Genomic DNA, 17,469 nt, shown 5'->3' on the forward strand with positions numbered 1-17,469 from the left:
GTCTGTGTGAGTGTCTCTCTGTGAAAAGCAAAACACACTCTCAGGTACTCTCTGGGAGTATAAATACAAAAAGATAAGTCCTGCGCTCACTCCCATCACTCCTGGGCGGCAGCAACAAACACAGTACACATCAGCCCCAATACATACCTTAAAAACCAAAGAAAAGGTACTCTCTGGGAGTATGTCTGTCTCTCCGTTGGGAGAAACAGTCTTAGGTACTCTTTATATGTCCATTTCTCTCTCTTTTGGGTGAAGAATTACCATTCATGTACTCTCTATTCCTGTCTCTTTCTCCCTGATGGAAGGGTAGTCTAGCGTACTTTCAACCTGTGTGTCTGTCTCTTTGCTGTAGGAAGGACAGTCCTACAGTTTTACTCACCTCTTGGCATGGGCGCGTGCTTGCCCCTGGATGACCACTCTCTTGCCTTCAGAAATCCCCCCGAGTATTGCACTCTGGAATGGCACAGTCTGCGAAGAAAAGAGAAAAATATTGAGTCACGTTACCAATAATTGAAGGCATTCACTTGACAAAGGGGAGAGTAGTTACTTTATATTCACAGTATTTATCAACATTAAGGCATATTCATTTATCCAGGAATTGCAGAGAACTGACAGACAGACTGAATATTGTAAGAAAAAAAATATTCTCTGATAAACTAACTACATTGGAATTTTTGTCTCGTTCCGATATTGCGGCCAAGAATTTTCAATTGGCTTTTTAGTTTTCCAATATACCCAGTATATATATATATATATATATATATATATATATATATATATATACCCAATATACCCCAGGGGTTATTCAATAAACCATGAATTCACCAAGGAACTGCGCATTTAAGATCAAAATACCCAAACTAGAAAAGTCTTCTCTTCTTTGTACGCCTTTATCATCAGATTGTTTATTTTTTTATTTTATTTTTTATTTTGTTGTAAATGGAACCAGTCAGGAGCCTGGCATCAGCTGTTTTTGGCAGCATTAGTACAGATAGTGACAGATACGCACACTTGCTGTCATTGCTCCTTCTAGAGCACAGTATTTTCCAATGAGGTTGTCAAATCACTTTCCCTTCCATATCAGCCCCGCACTCCCAGACAAGGCGGGAGCAGTGACAGACAGTGGGTTTACAGTACTGTCACCACTCCAGCACCATCACGCCCTCTACTGCCCAGTGAGGAGTAAGACATTAGCCTGCTTCTCCCTAGGGTTTACCTCATCTCCTACTGACAGAATTCCTTTGTGAGACTCTGTAAGTGTGCTTATGTGTGTCTAACTCTTTTGTTTGTGAGTGTGTGTCTGTATGCAGGTTTACCTGTGTATGTGTTAGCCGGTACATGTGGATTTGAAAGTTGTTGCCTGTTTCTACCAATGATTGTGGTGTAGGTGAGTGTGCACCACTGCCTATCTGTGTTTGTTTTGTCGATTATTTAGAAAGGAAGCTCAGACATTAAAGGAACACTATAGTCACTTAAATTACTTTAGCTAAATAAAGCAGTTTTAGTGTATAGATCATTCCCCTGCAATTTCACTGCTCAATTCACTGTCATTTAGGAGTTAAATCACTTTGTTTCTGTTTAGGCAGCCCTAGCCAAACCTGCCCTGGCTATGATTGACAGAGCCTGCATGAAAAAAAAAACTGGTTTCACTTTCAAGCAGATGTAATTTACCTTAAATAATTGTATCTCAATCTCTAAATTGAACTTTAATCACATACAGGAGGCTCTTGCAGGGTCTAGCAAGCTATTAACATAGCAGGGGATAAGAAAATCTTAATTAAACAGAACTTGCAATAAAGAAAGCCTAAATAGGGCTCTCTTTACAGGAAGTGATTATGGAAGGCTGTGCAAGTCACATGCAGGGAGGTGTGACTAGGGTTCATAAACAAAAGGATTTCACTCCTAAATGGCAGAGGATTGAGCAGTGAGGCTGCAGGGGCATGTTCTATACACCAAAACTGCTTCATTAAGCTAAAGTTGTTCAGGTGACTATAGTGTCCCTTTAAAACCCCTTAAGGACACATGACGTGTGTGACACAGCATGATTCCCTTTTATTGCAGAAGTTTGGTCCTTAAGGGGTTAAAGTGTGTGCAGGTGTCGATTTAATGGCAGTGTACAGCGGCATAAAAATATATTTTGTGTGTTTACACTGTGTCACCTGATAACTGGCACATACGGACTTTGTACTTCTTACTAAAGAACCGAATACACGTGATTGCTTTTATCGAGATCCACATGGTCATACCAAGAGAACTAAATATCACTCTGGACACATGTGGGACACAATTATGGATTTAGGTGAAAATAGCTTATTTTAAACACCCAAAGACAAGCACTCGAGAAAACTTACACTTTTCTGAGCTAACAAATTTAGCTCAGATTCTTGCGCTTTGGGGTCCGTTAAGGCGACCCTTTCCCTTCTTTGTTATCCAGTGGTCCAATCCTAAATAGGCATAGAAGGGTGCATATAGTGTAATAACCACAATAAGGTCCTTAACCACATACACGAAGTGAAGTGAGCCTAATTTCTGGCTCTGGGTTTGTGAGTACAAATTCACTATACTTAATTAGCTCTTAAAATTTAGACAATGTTACACTATATGCACCATTCTATGCCTATTTAGGATTGGACCACTGGATAACAAAGAAGGGAAAGGGTCATCTTAGCGGACCCCAAAGCGCAAGAATCTGAGCTAAATTTGTTAGCTCAGAAAAGTGTAAGTTGCCATTTGGCATTTGTTCTTTGTTCTAAATCTATTCACTTATATTATACAGGTTGCACTATGTTGTGTATTTTTTTATGCTTTGTTGAAAGGTACACACAGAAGGGTTAACAATACAAAAAGAGAACATTGAAATTTAAGGTATAGACCCTGATATTTAATTTTATTCCATATCTTTTTCTGTTCACATAAGCGCTGCACCGGTACATCTCCTTGTTTTATTTCTACCTAAAAAAGATATTACGGTGATTTAGCAACTACTTACATCTGGTGTATATAAATTTAAAAAGCACGTATTACTCAAATAGCGCTAATACTTTTTTCTTTTATCTACTTTTGTTTTCATGAGCTGAACTCAAAGATCTAAGACTTTTTCTATGTACACAAAAGGCCTATTTCTCTCAAATATTGTTCACAAATCTGTTTAAATCTGTGTTAGTGAGCACTTCTCCTTTGCTGAGATAATCCATCCACCTCACAGGTGTGGCATATCAAGATGCTGATTAGACAGCATGATTATTGCAAAGGTGTGCCTTAGGCTGGTCACAATAAAAGGCCACTCTAAAATGTGCAGTTTTATCACACAGCACAATGCCACCCACAGATGTCACAAATTTGAGGGAGCGTGTAATTGGCATGCTGACTGCAGGAATGTCCACCAGAGCTGTTGCCCGGGAATTGAATGTTCACATCTCTACCATAATTACTCTTAACTAACGACCAGTCTTTCTGTAATAATTATCATGTGGCCATGCATAAGCAATGGTACAAGATCCATACAATAGAAGCCAAGGATCTGCAAACATTCCATTTACACAACCAATAGAAGCGAGGCTTAACCAAAGAACAGACCAGGATCCATACAATGGACAGCCAATAGAAGCCAAGGATCTGTGAACTTACCATTTACACAACCAATAGGAGTGCGGCCTAACCAAAGAACAGACCAGGATCCATACAATGGACAGCCAATAGAAGCCAAGGATCTGTGAACTTACCATTTACACAACCAATAGGAGTGCGGCCTAACCAAAGAACAGACCAGGATCCATACAATGGACAGCCAATAGAAGCCAAGGATTTGTCAACTTACCATTTACACAACCAATAGGAGTGCGGCCTAACCAAAGAACAGACCAGGATCCATGGAAGAAACGTCTAGTACCAACCAAGGAGATGCTATTCTAATATGTTGTAACAACAAACAGGAGTTAAGCAACAAAAAATAGTTCATAAAATAAAAATAAACAAATAACTATTTAATGCCAATAATAATATAATGGGAAAAAACAACAACTAACGTATGTAGAAATAAAACTGAACATGTAGAAATGTATTCTTTCTAGTAAGAGGTCATGCTTGACCGGGAGTGTTTGGAATGCACACAGTCTAGTCTTACAGTCAGTCAGCTACATCTGGGAGGGAATAACATACTCCCCAGTGTGCAACTTTCAGTAAAACCATTATCTTCCCTCCCTCTATCAGCCAGCTGTCTGCATTGATATAGGGGACAGCCCAGGCTGGGAAATTACAGCGAGGAATGAGAAGGGGGGGTTATATGCAAGTGATGGCCTACACAGACTGATACAAGTAATGTCATCGTTTGTAAAACACTACACTGGTTTCACAGCAACACACGGTAACTTATTTATTCATAAAATATTTTACCAGGAAAGATACATTGAGATTTCTCTCGTTTTCAAGTATGTCCTGGGTCCACAAATCATTGCATTGTTACATTTGGGTACAATAAAATACAAAAACAATATTAATATACAATATATACAAAATATAACATAGAACAGGTAGTAAATATATAATCAACCATGACACATGCATTCTGTTTTGAGGTATGTAGAGAGGGACTTTAGGCTTGTGCACCAAAACTTATATATGTACACTATGTATGTCGGTAAACAGAGCCCTACGGAGTACTAATGGAAGATGGTTTGGTTTTATAGATGGATTAAATGAGGGCGGGCGTTTGTCAGACTACGGGTACAGACAAAAACATACGCACTTGGCCACCAAAATGGCATTGGACATTAATATGAGGGGGGAAGAAAGGGGCAATGCCCCTGACTATGTAAGCAGATGCCTGAGACAAAAAGAAAGATAACTTATACAGTGTTTCACAAACAGGGGTCATGTCCTGCGGAAAAACATGTGAGAATTCATCCAAGACTTTCACCACCCAAGGATGTGTAAATTGCCCCTGTTTGTTTTGCACAGTGCAAGCAAATTTAATGACACACTTCCACTGTGTTTGATGGTGTCTTGTTTCTGGTGTCCCCATAAGTGTGTGTAGAAGGGGTTGTTTGTGGTGTACTATCTGTAGCTAGGGGCTGTAGTGTGTGCATGTACATATGTAGGGATGCGTGTGTTGACAGGGGCTGTAATGTGTGTGTGTGTGTGTGTGTGTGTATCAAGGAGTTGTAGTGTGTATGTATGTTTGGATATAATTTTAGTATTTGTACAACAAAGTTTTTTATTTTTAACATTAATTTATGAACCTGTTGAGCATCCATTAAAGGATGAAGTGGTCTGGGTGCCAGGTCCCCCTAGTTTTAACCCTGCAGTGGAAAACATGTTTACATTGAGGGTTAATCCAGCCTCTAGTGGCTGTCTCGCTGACAGCCACTAGAGGCCGCTTCCGCGATTCTCAGTGAGAAAATCGCATTGAACTCACACAGTGTGAGTTCAGATCCCCATAAGAAAGCATTGAGTAATTGCATTGAAGTTAGACTGTGTATAATGTGCTGGTCTCCAGCTTTGCTTTCACTGACATCCTGGAGAGCATACCCAGAACGCTGTTCACAGAATCATGCGATACATAGAGAGGAGGGGACGCAACAGAGAGCGAGGATATGACATAACCCCCCTTTGTATTAGAGTAGGGATCATCGAGCTTTGGCTTGGGCCCAGGCCCCCACCGCCCCCCATTGATTCTAGAACCCAGCAACGCCCCTGGAGATTTCCTTATATAAGGAAATGCTCTTTTAAAACTGGTTGATAGAAATAACATACAAAAAAAAGGGAAATTTGCATAAAATGCATCCACCGACGTTGGAATTGGTAAATAGTTTAACACTTGCCGCAAGCTTCATTTAATGCAAATCACTCCTGCTGTCTGAGCATTAAGGGATTTTTTAATCAGATTTACATTTCCCGCCTTCTCTTTACTCCATTTCCTCTTGTAATGTTTTGCAATATCTTATCTTGTTTTTACTGCTTTCATGATATCGGTGTATTCTGTTCCCCTCCCCCACACGCTTTTCATTTCTTTCTTTTCCCTCTCCCTATGCATATGGTTAGTTTATTGAAGTCCTCCCATTACTCCTGGTCCTGTTCAACACTTAAAGGACCACTCTAGGCACCCAGACCACGTCAGCTTAATGAAGTGGTCTGGGTGCCAGGTCCCTCTAGGATTAACCCTTTTTTTTTATAAACATAGCAGTTTCAGAGAAACTGCTATGTTTATTAATGGGTTAAGCCTTCCCCCAAAGCCTCTAGTGGCTGTCTCACTGACAGCCGCTAGAGGCGCTTGCGTGATTCTCACTGTGAAAATCACTGTGAAAATCACAGTGAGAGCATGCAAGCGTCCATAGGAAAGCATTGTAAATGCTTTCCTATGCGACCGGCTGAATGCGCACGCAGCTCTTGCCGCGCGTGCGCATTCAGCCGACGGGGCGGAGAGGAGGAGGAGGATCGGAGGCAGAGAGCTCCCCACCCAGCGCTGGAAAAAGGTAAGTTTTACCCCTTTTCCCCTTTCCAGAGCCGGGCGGGAGGGGGACCCTGAGGGTGGGGGCACCCTCAGGGCACTCTAGTGCCAGGAAAACGAGTATGTTTTCCTGGCACTATAGTGGTCCTTTAACCCATTACATGCCCCAGAGCAGCGTATTCCTTGATACGGTTGCCAACCTGGCCATGTTTTCACGGACACATTGGTGGTTATGTATAAAAATGTTGCATTTACTTTCATAGTAGCAGAAGTTTTAAAGGGACACCATCGGCACCCAGATCACTTCAGCTCATTGAAGTAGACTGGGTGCAGTATTCCAGGTCCCTAATTACCTTTGAGAGTTAACTCCACCTCTAGTTGAAACCAGAGAAACTTCAGAGTCATTAGGCGACTTTCGCACTTTTTTCGCGCTATGCATGAGGACTTCCAGCGTCACCAAAAACTCCATAGAAAGCATTAGATAATGCTTTCCTATGGGGGAAGTCCTAATGCAAGCAGTATGGTATTCACGCTGTGCAGTTAATTCGATAATCATGTCTGAGAAAGCTATTCAAACGAAAACAACAGCATTGGTAGAAGGTAACCTGAAACTTGGCAACCTGTAACTTTCATAGGAATTTTGATAAAATCTTCCTGATTGCAGTTTAACCCTCTAACAACCAGTCATTGAATCACCTCCGTACCATAACAATTTGTTGTGTGTTTTGTTTTTTTAAAGGAACCCTTGAGTCTGCATTGAGAGAGGAAATGTCCCTTCCTCATTTAAAAAAAAAAAAGAGAAAAAAAAAGTGCTATAAGTTTTTTCTAAAAATTGACATTTGTTAAGATTTTACCTACAAACTTTTCCAGGTAAAGGCTAGTGAATCATCTAAATTACTTGTGCAATATGTCACCGCGTTAGAAAAAAAAAAGGACATTGAACCTGTCGAAGTATGGAAGTGCTGCAATACTGTTTGATGGAGTAAAGGAAAAACTCATTTTAATTTCTCTGGATGCTACAATTCGTCTTTAACCCATTATTATTATTATTATTATTATTTATTATTTTATTTTATTTATTTTTTTTACTGCATAACATAAAAGTGCATTAAAATATGGAAAAAAAAAAAAAACAATAGGATAACAAATAAAAATATTTTTTTTTTAAATATAATTTTTGAAGTGCCAGCACTTGTTGCAAATCCCCAAGATTTGCAGCAATTTAAGCGATGAGCTCTCGCCATACCAGGAAGTGAATGATGCATTTGGAGGAAGTAAACTAATTATAATAAAATAAAATAAAGAGATAAATTATTATTCATAAAAAAATATATACCTAGCATAATTAAATGTAACTCAGCCTACACATTGCAGATAATTTGCATGGCGTCCGCTATGTTCCTTAAAGGATCATTTACTAAAATGGAATGTCACACTGGAATATCAAGAGTAAGACTGAGTACAGTGATAGAAAAACAAGACATACTCTGTTTTAGGGATTAGTGAGGGTTTGCTGCAAGGTGTAGGATTTGGCCCCATAGTGGTTAATTATTTTTTTCCCCATCAATCTATTGTTAAATGCAATGCAGGAAATATCAAATGTCTGGCTGTTCTCCAACTTATTAATCAACGTGATATGTGACCATAAAGGACAGGTATTGCTGTGATAAGAAAAGGAGAAGTTCGAATTACCTGGGGTTTTTTTTTGATTCAAGGTGTAAATTTAACATTTTAGACCAAAATAGTCGAATTTTGCAGTTCCAAATCAGCAATGTTTTCGGTTCAACTACTTTGTCCTGAAACTTAAAATTCACTTTGAATGTTGGACAATTTACACTTTGGTGAATAATCCTGCATGTTTTCTCGATTTACCGAGATGTACGACGGAACCTGAATATTACTGCCCAGCAAAATGTAACATTCATGATTTTATATTAATGGATGTGAATTCCTCTTACTGCTAAGAAGCGCTTTTCATGATCTGCCCCACAACACGTGCAAAATGGATCTCGCAACCCTGCTTAATGTCTGGACTACCAGTTTAGACAACTACGTCCAATACTCCAATACTCCGTTCCAACCACACAGATACCCAGCACAGCATTTGACTCAATTTCCCCACAAGATCCAAATGAGCAATTTAACCCTTGCATGTGATATAAAACCTGCCAGTTGTATTAATATATATATATATATATATATATACTGCATTAAAGCTCTTTCCCCCTCCAGATGTTCCTGAACTACAACTCCCATCATTCACTGGTCACCTATCTATTGCATTCAAAGAATTCTAGGAGTTTTAGGCCATCAACAAGGGGTGGAGGGGTCAGAGATTGAGGACCCTTCTCCAGATCATTCATCAGTTTTCCTTTAACGACTGACAGCACATGCGAAAGTTGCCCAGCAGTATGCAGGATTCATGTGCTGCAGTATTATTCAGTCATTAATTGCCTTATTTTCCCACATGCAGATGAATTCTACGTAGTGCAGGGATACACTGCATCACGTGCAGCCTAGTAACTGGATGTGTATCTGGCAATCCTATCCCACAAGACATGAGCAGGACATCTTTCAGCCATTCCTAGCCTTTATAAAGACTTCACACACACTCCCAGAGTCAGATATCTCAATAATAAGCACACAGAGCCCCCACAGAGCAGACAGAAAGCCCCCCACAGAGCAGACAGATTTAACTTACAGGATTGTAAATGGGAGCAAAGCTGGCCATGGTGTCTGTCAGATGCCGTGTTCAGCAGCTACTGCTCAGTTAGTTTCGTTTTTGATGAAATAGAGTGACTGATATAAGTAAACCCAGGAGGGAGGAGAAGGGAAGGTTACAATGTAGTTTAACCAACGTTCCATTTTATTATTGGACTTGCAGCAACACTAGGAGGGGGGACATTCCTTCCACCATTTTATGATGTGGTTTAATAGTGTTGGCATAGAGGGAAGTTATGGGAAATGTGGTCACAAACAGCAGCTACAGTGTCACCATCCAATGGGTTCAGAACAAGGTGACCACATCCACTCCCACAATTACTTTTATTAACCAGTCTCTTGTTTTTTGGCTGTTTTTTATTTGTATTTATACAATGCTCACATCCCTCTAACAGTGGGATAATAGAAGGAGGACCTCCCAAAAAAGGCAAGAACTTCCTGGGGACAGGAGGGGACCACAGTGGGGAGACCTGCAGCGATTAGGAAAAGGGGGTGCTAGTCTGACACCGCACTACTGCTGCCCATGTGCAGAAAATTACAAAATGTTTTTTATCATTGGTGAATGGTGAGAGAACATAAGGTATTTACATTAAAATCAAATATAATAATCAATAATTAAGCAAAGAAAAAAACCTGCATAAAATCATTGTAATCTGGTGGGGGAACACAGCAGTAAACTTAAGGCAACTGCTTTAAAAGGATAGTCTAATAAGTACCCTTATCAATAGAGCCCACTGTAGTGGTGATGGTGCCAGCAGTGCCTGCGCAATTAAGCGGTTTAAGCGGCCATCTAAGTCCTCGTGACCGCCTAAACCGCCTTACGGCAGACTGTGTCGGGTCCTCCGTCAAGGCCCTACGGTCCGCCAGGTGCAAGGCCCCTCAAGTGTTGTGCAGAGCTTCAGACCATGTCCCTGAAGCCCTACTGTGTGTATTTTCATGGGCCGGTGGGGAGATCAAAGGGAGGGAGAGAGGAACCCGTGGAGCTCTAACCTGTAGCTCCGCTGGATTCCTCTTGCGAGATCGGAGCATTGCAACAGTTACCACAGCGGTTAGCACGAAACTCTGGATCATGTAATCTACACACACACATATACACACACTAGATCCCTATATACACTATGAATCCTACACACACAGACAATCTCCTATACACACTCTCGGTCTTTTACACACTAGATCCCCTACACACACACACTGCACCACCGGCACCTACACACACTACAGTCCTAACCAGTGGCATACACACGATCCATGGGGCTCTGGTGCGAAAATTGATCCATGGGCCCCCTTACCCTCCCGGCGCTGGCTCTGCGCGGGCCGGGGCCACTACACATACACTTAAAGGACCACTATAGGCACTCAGATCACTTCAGCTCAATAAAGTGGTCTGGGTGCCAGAAAAACTGCTATGTTTCACTGAGGGTTAATCCAGCCTCTAGTAGCTGTCTCACTGACAGCCGCTAGAGGCACTTCCGCGATTCCGCTGGACGTCCATAGGAAAGCATTGAGTAATGCTTTCCTATGGGCGGTTTGAATGCACGCGCAGCTCTTGCCGCGCATGCAATTCAATTTAATCCCCCAGCCTCCTTAGGCCTTTGGGAGTGCTGGGTGGATTCCCTGGGGTCCAGTGGGGCTGCCCGGCGGCCAGTCCTCCAGGAGGCGAGGGAACATTCTCCTCTGAGCGCTCTCTGCCCAGCTCCTTCACGCGCCGCTTACTGATGCCGGAGCCGGAGTGACGTCATATTCCGGCTCTGGCATCAGTAAGTGGCCCACCAGCCCGCCCTCAAAGTGATACCACTGCCAGCCTCGGGGGGGCCGTGAGGTGGCCAGTTCCTGGGCCCGCCAGGAGAACAGGCTGGCCACACTAGCGTACATACCGGGTCGCAGGGTGGCCGGGCCCCCTGGAGGCCCAGACCCGGTCGCAGCCGCGGCCCCTGCGACCGCGGTATGTACGCCAGTGTTCCTGACATACAAACTCTGAATACCCTATGCACACACTACATTCCTTGTAAGCAAAAACATACTACATTCTCTAAACACACACTCTCTACATCACCTACACACACTTCGTCACCTATACACACACACACACTACAGCCCGCATGCACACACTCGCTACACCCTGTATACACACTGTCCCCCCTATACACACACTCTCTACAGCCCCTAGTCACACATATTACACCACAAACACAAATGAAATCAACCAATTTACACAATTCCACACCACAATCAGCTCACTCTACACACACGCAATCCCACAAGCAGGCTCCAAACACATGCACGATATGCTTTCCTGGCCCTTTTGTCCTCTGGTATCCCACTTTTGAAGACACCAGAGACAAGTTAAAAGCAAACACAGCGCAAGCATGTTATTAAATTTGCTTGCGCTGCGCAGAACAAATACAGAGCCTTTTTCTCATGCTAGAGCTCTTCAGCGGGGCTCTGCGCATTGAACCAACATGCTCACTTTGAGAGGGGGCGTGCTTGTCATTAGTGATGACAAAACACACCTTCTCTGGCCCCACCCCCTTCTAAGGGGGCCGCTGAGATTTTAAAAATGACCTAATTTGTTTCCCAGTCCAGGTCCTGCCCACCTCTCACACATTATTATCCCCCCTTCCTCTCACGAACACACACCCCCTTTACACCATCACCCCCTTCCCTCTCACCATCATCCCCCTCCCTCTCACCATTACTCCCTCTCCCTCTCACCAGGGGAGGGCTGGCAGCCTTAGGCCTGGGGGGCAAGACCAGCCAAGTGGCCCATTGCACCACCAAATCAGCTCACCATCCATGACCACCTTTTCCTGGTTTTATAACGGATATTAATGTTATGCTAATCAGTAGCTCTTTGCCATACCCGCTCCTTCACGGCTCTGACTTTCAATGTTGTCAGAGCGCAGGCTGAGAATCTCTGAGCCTGTGCTCTGACTCACTAACTGAGCGCCAGAACCACGAGGGAGAGGATATGATCTGACTGCACCTACTGCTGGAGCACCACCAGTGGACCACCAGCGAATCGTTTAAATTGAATATGCTGGTGTACCCAACTTGTGAGCTGTGTTGGCCGCCGGGTGCCTCTGTTGTCATGGCACCCTGCATGACCGCACAGCTTGCCCACCCCAACGGCTGGCCCTGCTGACACACACTGACGTTACTACTTAGACATCCCTCAATATTAATACAGACATCAGAGTAAACACCAATAAACTGTGGAAACAGAGCTGATCCCCCCAAATGTATAAAGATTTGCTTAGTGGATTTGTTGTAAGATTAAATCATGCCTCCTCCTCTCTCTCCCATGTGCTGCTCTGTAGGCTGGGAGGAAGTGAAGAGTAATCACATTCTCCCAGCACAGCAGCACCTGTGGCCTGCATGGAGAACAGCTGTTTAATGTAATGCTTGCAGGATGGCCAGCTGCCGCAGAACCTCTTTGTTCCTGTCTCTGCAAAGGGCTCCAGGCACTGCTTGTTGTGAGTGTGAGCCACTGTAAATTAGGGGCAGAGGGCACTTGCACTGCGGTAAAGACGGATCTGGGCAGGAGGAGAGTGCTGTGCAATCAGTGCACTCCCCTCCTGTGGGTCACCAGTAGACTGGTGCACCTGCCCAGGATCAGAGCCGGTGCAAGGATTTTTGCCGCCCTAGGCAAAATAAAAATTTGCCGCCCCCCCCCCCCCCATGTGACATCACAATGCCCCACTTATATGATCTGCCATATGAACTAATGCCAATGCTGCAGACAGTGTGTGTTTACATTAAAAAGCCTGCATGGACAGGCTATAGACACCAGAACCACTTCATTAAGCTGAAGTGGTTCTGGGGACTATAGTGTCCCTTTAATGTGAGGTAAATTATAGATTAGTGTCACTAATAATATACTAGATTGCCTGCTAACAACCAGATGAGGATGATGATGGGCTGCAGTTTGGCTCCACTGGTCTGGTGTAGAACAGGATCTCTGGAGGCTGCTTGTAACTGTGGTCACAAAATTCAAAGTTCTAGTAGAATGGGAAGCAGCTCCATTTTTTTTGGGCCCCTTACACAGCTCAAGATCTGGGCCCCAGGGCCTGACCATTGGCGGATCCAGGGGGGGGGGCAACGGGGCAATTGCCCCCCCCCGAGATTCTCCCCTGCCGGCTAGTGCAGGGCTGGCATTGCCCAAGCGCCAGCCCTGCAGTGTGCCTGCGGACCGGGGAGGGAGATCAGTGATCAGTGATTTCCCTCCCCGGTCCGCAGGCACATTACTGACAGCCGACCGGAAGGGGAGGGAGAGAGGACCCGGGAGCTGTTACCAGCAGCTCCTCCTGGTCCTCCTCTCGCGAGATTTGGAGCGTTGCCGCGGTTACCACGGCAACGCTCCAAATCTCGCGAGAGTGAACTCTAGCCCTGGAGCGCGGGCTAGAGTTCACTGGAACCACTGGACCACCAGGGATTCCCCACTGGGACCACCAGGGATCCAGAAATGTCCCCCCTCCTCATCAATAAAGGTAAGAAGGGAGGGGGGACATAAATATATTTTCTTCAATAATTTTTTTTAAAAAATTTTTTTTAATTAAAAAGCCTCCCTTCCCTCCTCCCCTCCCCCCATACACACTGCCCCCATACACACTGCCCCCATACACACTGCCCAACATACACTGCCCCCATACACACACTGACCCCATACACACACTACACACACTGACCCCATACACACACTGACCCCATGCACACACTGACCCCATACACACACTACACACACTGACCCCATACACACACTACACACACTGACCCCATACACACACTGACCCCATACACACACTACACACACTGACCCCATACACACACTGACCCCATACACACACTACACACACTGACCCCATACACACACTGACCCCATACACACACTACACACACTGACCCCATACACACACTACACACACTGACCCCATACACACACTGACCCCATACACACACTACACACACTGACCCCATACACACACTACACACACTGACCCCATACACACACTGACCCCATACACACACTGACCCCATACACACACTGACCCCATACACACACTACACACACTGACCCCACACACACACTGACCCCACACACACACTGACCCCATACATACACACACTGCCCCCATACACACAAACACTGCCCCCATACACACAAACACTGCCCCCATACACACAAACACTGCCCCCATACACACAAACACTGCCCCCATACACACACTGTCCCCATACACACACTGTCCCCATACACACACTGTCCCCATATACACACTGTCCCCATATACACACTGTCCCCATACACACACTGTCCCCATATAAACACTGACCCCATACACACACTACACACACTGACCCCATACACACACTGACACCATACACACACTACACACACTGACCCCATACATACACACACGGCCCCCATACACACAAACACTGCCCCCATACACACAAACACTGCCCCCATACACACAAACACTGCCCCATACACACAAACACTGCCCCCATACACACACTGTCCCCATATACACACTGTCCCCATATACACACTGACCCCATACACACACTGACCCCATACACACACTGACCCCATACACACACTACACACACTGACCCCATACACACACTGACCCCATACACACACTACACACACTGACCCCATACACACACTGACCCCATATGCACACCATACACCCACTACACACACTGACCCCATACACACACTGACCCCATACACACACTACACACACTGACCCCATACACACACTGACCCCATACACACACTGACCCCATACACACACTACACACACTGACCCCACACACACACTGTCCCCATACATACACACACTGCCCCATACACACAAACACTGCCCCCATACACACAAACACTGCCCCCATACACACAAACACTGCCCCATACACACAAACACTGCCCCCATACACACACTGTCCCCATACACACTGTCCCCATATACACACTGTCCCCATACACACTACACACACTGACCCCATACACACACTGACCCCATACACACACTGACCCCATACACACACTGACCCCATACACACACTACACACACTGACCCCATACACACACTGACCCCATACACACACTGACCCCATACACACACTACACACACTGACCCCACACACACTGCCCCCATACATACACACACTGCCCCCATACACACAAACACTGCCCCCATACACACAAACACTGCCCCCATACACACAAACACTGCCCCCATACACACAAACACTGCCCCATACACACACTGTCCCCATACACACACTGTCCCCATACACACACTGTCCCCATACACACACTGTCCCCATATACACACTGTCCCCATACACACACTGTCCCCATACACACACTGCCCCACACACACACTGCCCCACAAACACTGCCCCATACACACACTTCCCCCTTACACACACTGACCCCATACACACACTGACCCACAAACACTGCCCCACATACAAACACTACACACACTGACCCCATACACACACTGCCCCCATACACACACTGCCCCCACAAACACTGCCTCCATACACACACTGCCCCACAAACACTGTCCCCATACAACACTGTCCCCATACAACACTGTCCCCATACACACTGCCCCACAAACACTGCCCCATACACATACTGCCCCGCACACACTGCACACCTATACACACACAGTGCCCTACACACCCTGCTGCCCCCCCATACACACATTGCCCCAAACACACACACACGACCCCCCCATACACACAGTGCCCCCCATACACACACTGCCCCACACATACATACAGTGCCCCCCCATACACACACTGCCCCACACAGACATACAGTGCCCCCATACACACACTTCCCCCTAACACACACACTGCCACCCTTACGCACTCACACTCACTTCACCGCTCACACACACACTGCACCTTTCACACACACTTCACCCCTAACACACACCACTTCTCCTATGCCCTATATCCCAGCAGACCCCAGGTAAGTTGTCAAACTGTTCTTAAACGGTATGACTACTTACTCCGGGGTGGGATCCTGGCACTACTGGCACCATAACTACTACACTGAGCTGTAGTGGTTATTGTGCTAAGATTATTTTTTTTAAATAATCTACAAGTGCCCCTCCCGAGATCAGGCTCTGGATCCGCCACTGGGCCTGACGGTGAGTATGCCCAAAGGGCCCACTCATAAGTCCACCTACATGTTCCACCCATGAGTTCGCTCACAGGGAGTGGAGTGTGTAGGGGATGTGTAATGTGTTATTGTAGAGGATCTAATGTGTGTGCTTATGGTATGTAGTGTATAGGGATACCAGTTTGTGTAGGTGATGCAGTGTATTTGCGTGTAGTGGAAGCAGTGTGTGTTTGTGTATAAGGGATGTGTTGTGTGAATCTGTGTTTGTATGCATAAGGGATGCAAGGTGTGTGTCTGTAAGTGTGTGAATTGAGTGTGTGTAAGAAATGCATTGTGTTTCTGTGTATATGTAAGAGAAGCAGTGTGTGTTTGCATGTGTGTGTAAGGGTTTGCATTCTGTGTTTCTGTGTATGTGTGCAAAGGATGCATTGTCTTTGTGTGTAATGGATGCATTGTGTGTTTCTCTGTGTGTAAGGGAAGCATGTTGTATTTCTGTGTGTGTAGGGATGCATTGTGTGTTTCTGTGTATGTATAGGGATGCATTGTGTGTGTGTGAGTAGTGTGAAAGAGCTCCCTGTCCTGCCCCCTGTCCTATAAAGCTCTCCCCTGCCCCTTAGTGGTCTCTTCTCTCCCCCCCCCCCTCCCCTAGCAGTCACTTCTCACACCCACCCACCCTCCCTGTGCTCTTCTCACCCCCCCCCCCCCAAACCTCAGGTGTTCTTTTCTCCCCCCCCCCAAACCTCCGGTGATCTTTTCACCCCCTCCTCCCGTGTTCTTCTCACTCCCCCCTCCATGTGTTCTCGTCACTCCCCCCCTGTTCTCCTCACCTCCCCCTATGTGTTCTCCTCACTCCCCCACCCTCCCTGTGTACTTCTCCCCTCCCCTCTCCCTGTGTTCTCCTCATCTCCCCTTCTCCCCCTCCTCCCTGTGTTCTTCTTACTCTCCCCCCGTGTTCTTCTTACTCCCCCCGTTCTTCTTACTCCCCCCCTATTCTTCTTAATGCCCCCCGTTCTTCTTAATCCCCCCTCCCTGTTCTTCTTAATCCCCCCAACCCCCGTTCTTCTTAATCCCCCCCACTCCGCCTGTTCTTCTTAATCCCTCCACCCCGTTCTTCTTAATCACCCCCCCTGTTCTTCTTAATCTCCCCACC

At 45.4% G+C, this 17,469-nt stretch overlaps 1 protein-coding gene and 1 long non-coding RNA gene across 6 annotated transcripts in view; both read right to left on the minus strand.

Moving 5' to 3' along the window:
* Positions 1–9,240, minus strand: part of LOC134572617 (galectin-4-like) — a 28,498-nt gene extending 19,258 nt beyond the window's left edge. For all 5 annotated transcript variants that reach the window (XM_063431690.1, XM_063431693.1, XM_063431688.1 and 2 more), the window contains exons 1-2: positions 9,147–9,240; positions 380–468 (exon numbers count right to left, since the gene is read on the minus strand). In XM_063431690.1, coding sequence (XP_063287760.1) covers positions 380–468; positions 9,147–9,176 — 119 coding nt within the window. In that variant the 5' untranslated portion in view covers positions 9,177–9,240. The remainder of the gene's footprint in view (positions 1–379; positions 469–9,146) is intronic.
* LOC134572638 (uncharacterized) overlaps positions 1–17,469 on the minus strand; it is a 454,902-nt gene that overhangs the window by 105,711 nt on the left and 331,722 nt on the right. The window lies entirely within an intron of this gene.

This window comes from Pelobates fuscus, chromosome 9 (assembly GCF_036172605.1).
Source record: "Pelobates fuscus isolate aPelFus1 chromosome 9, aPelFus1.pri, whole genome shotgun sequence".
Taxonomy (NCBI): Eukaryota; Metazoa; Chordata; class Amphibia; order Anura; family Pelobatidae; genus Pelobates; species Pelobates fuscus.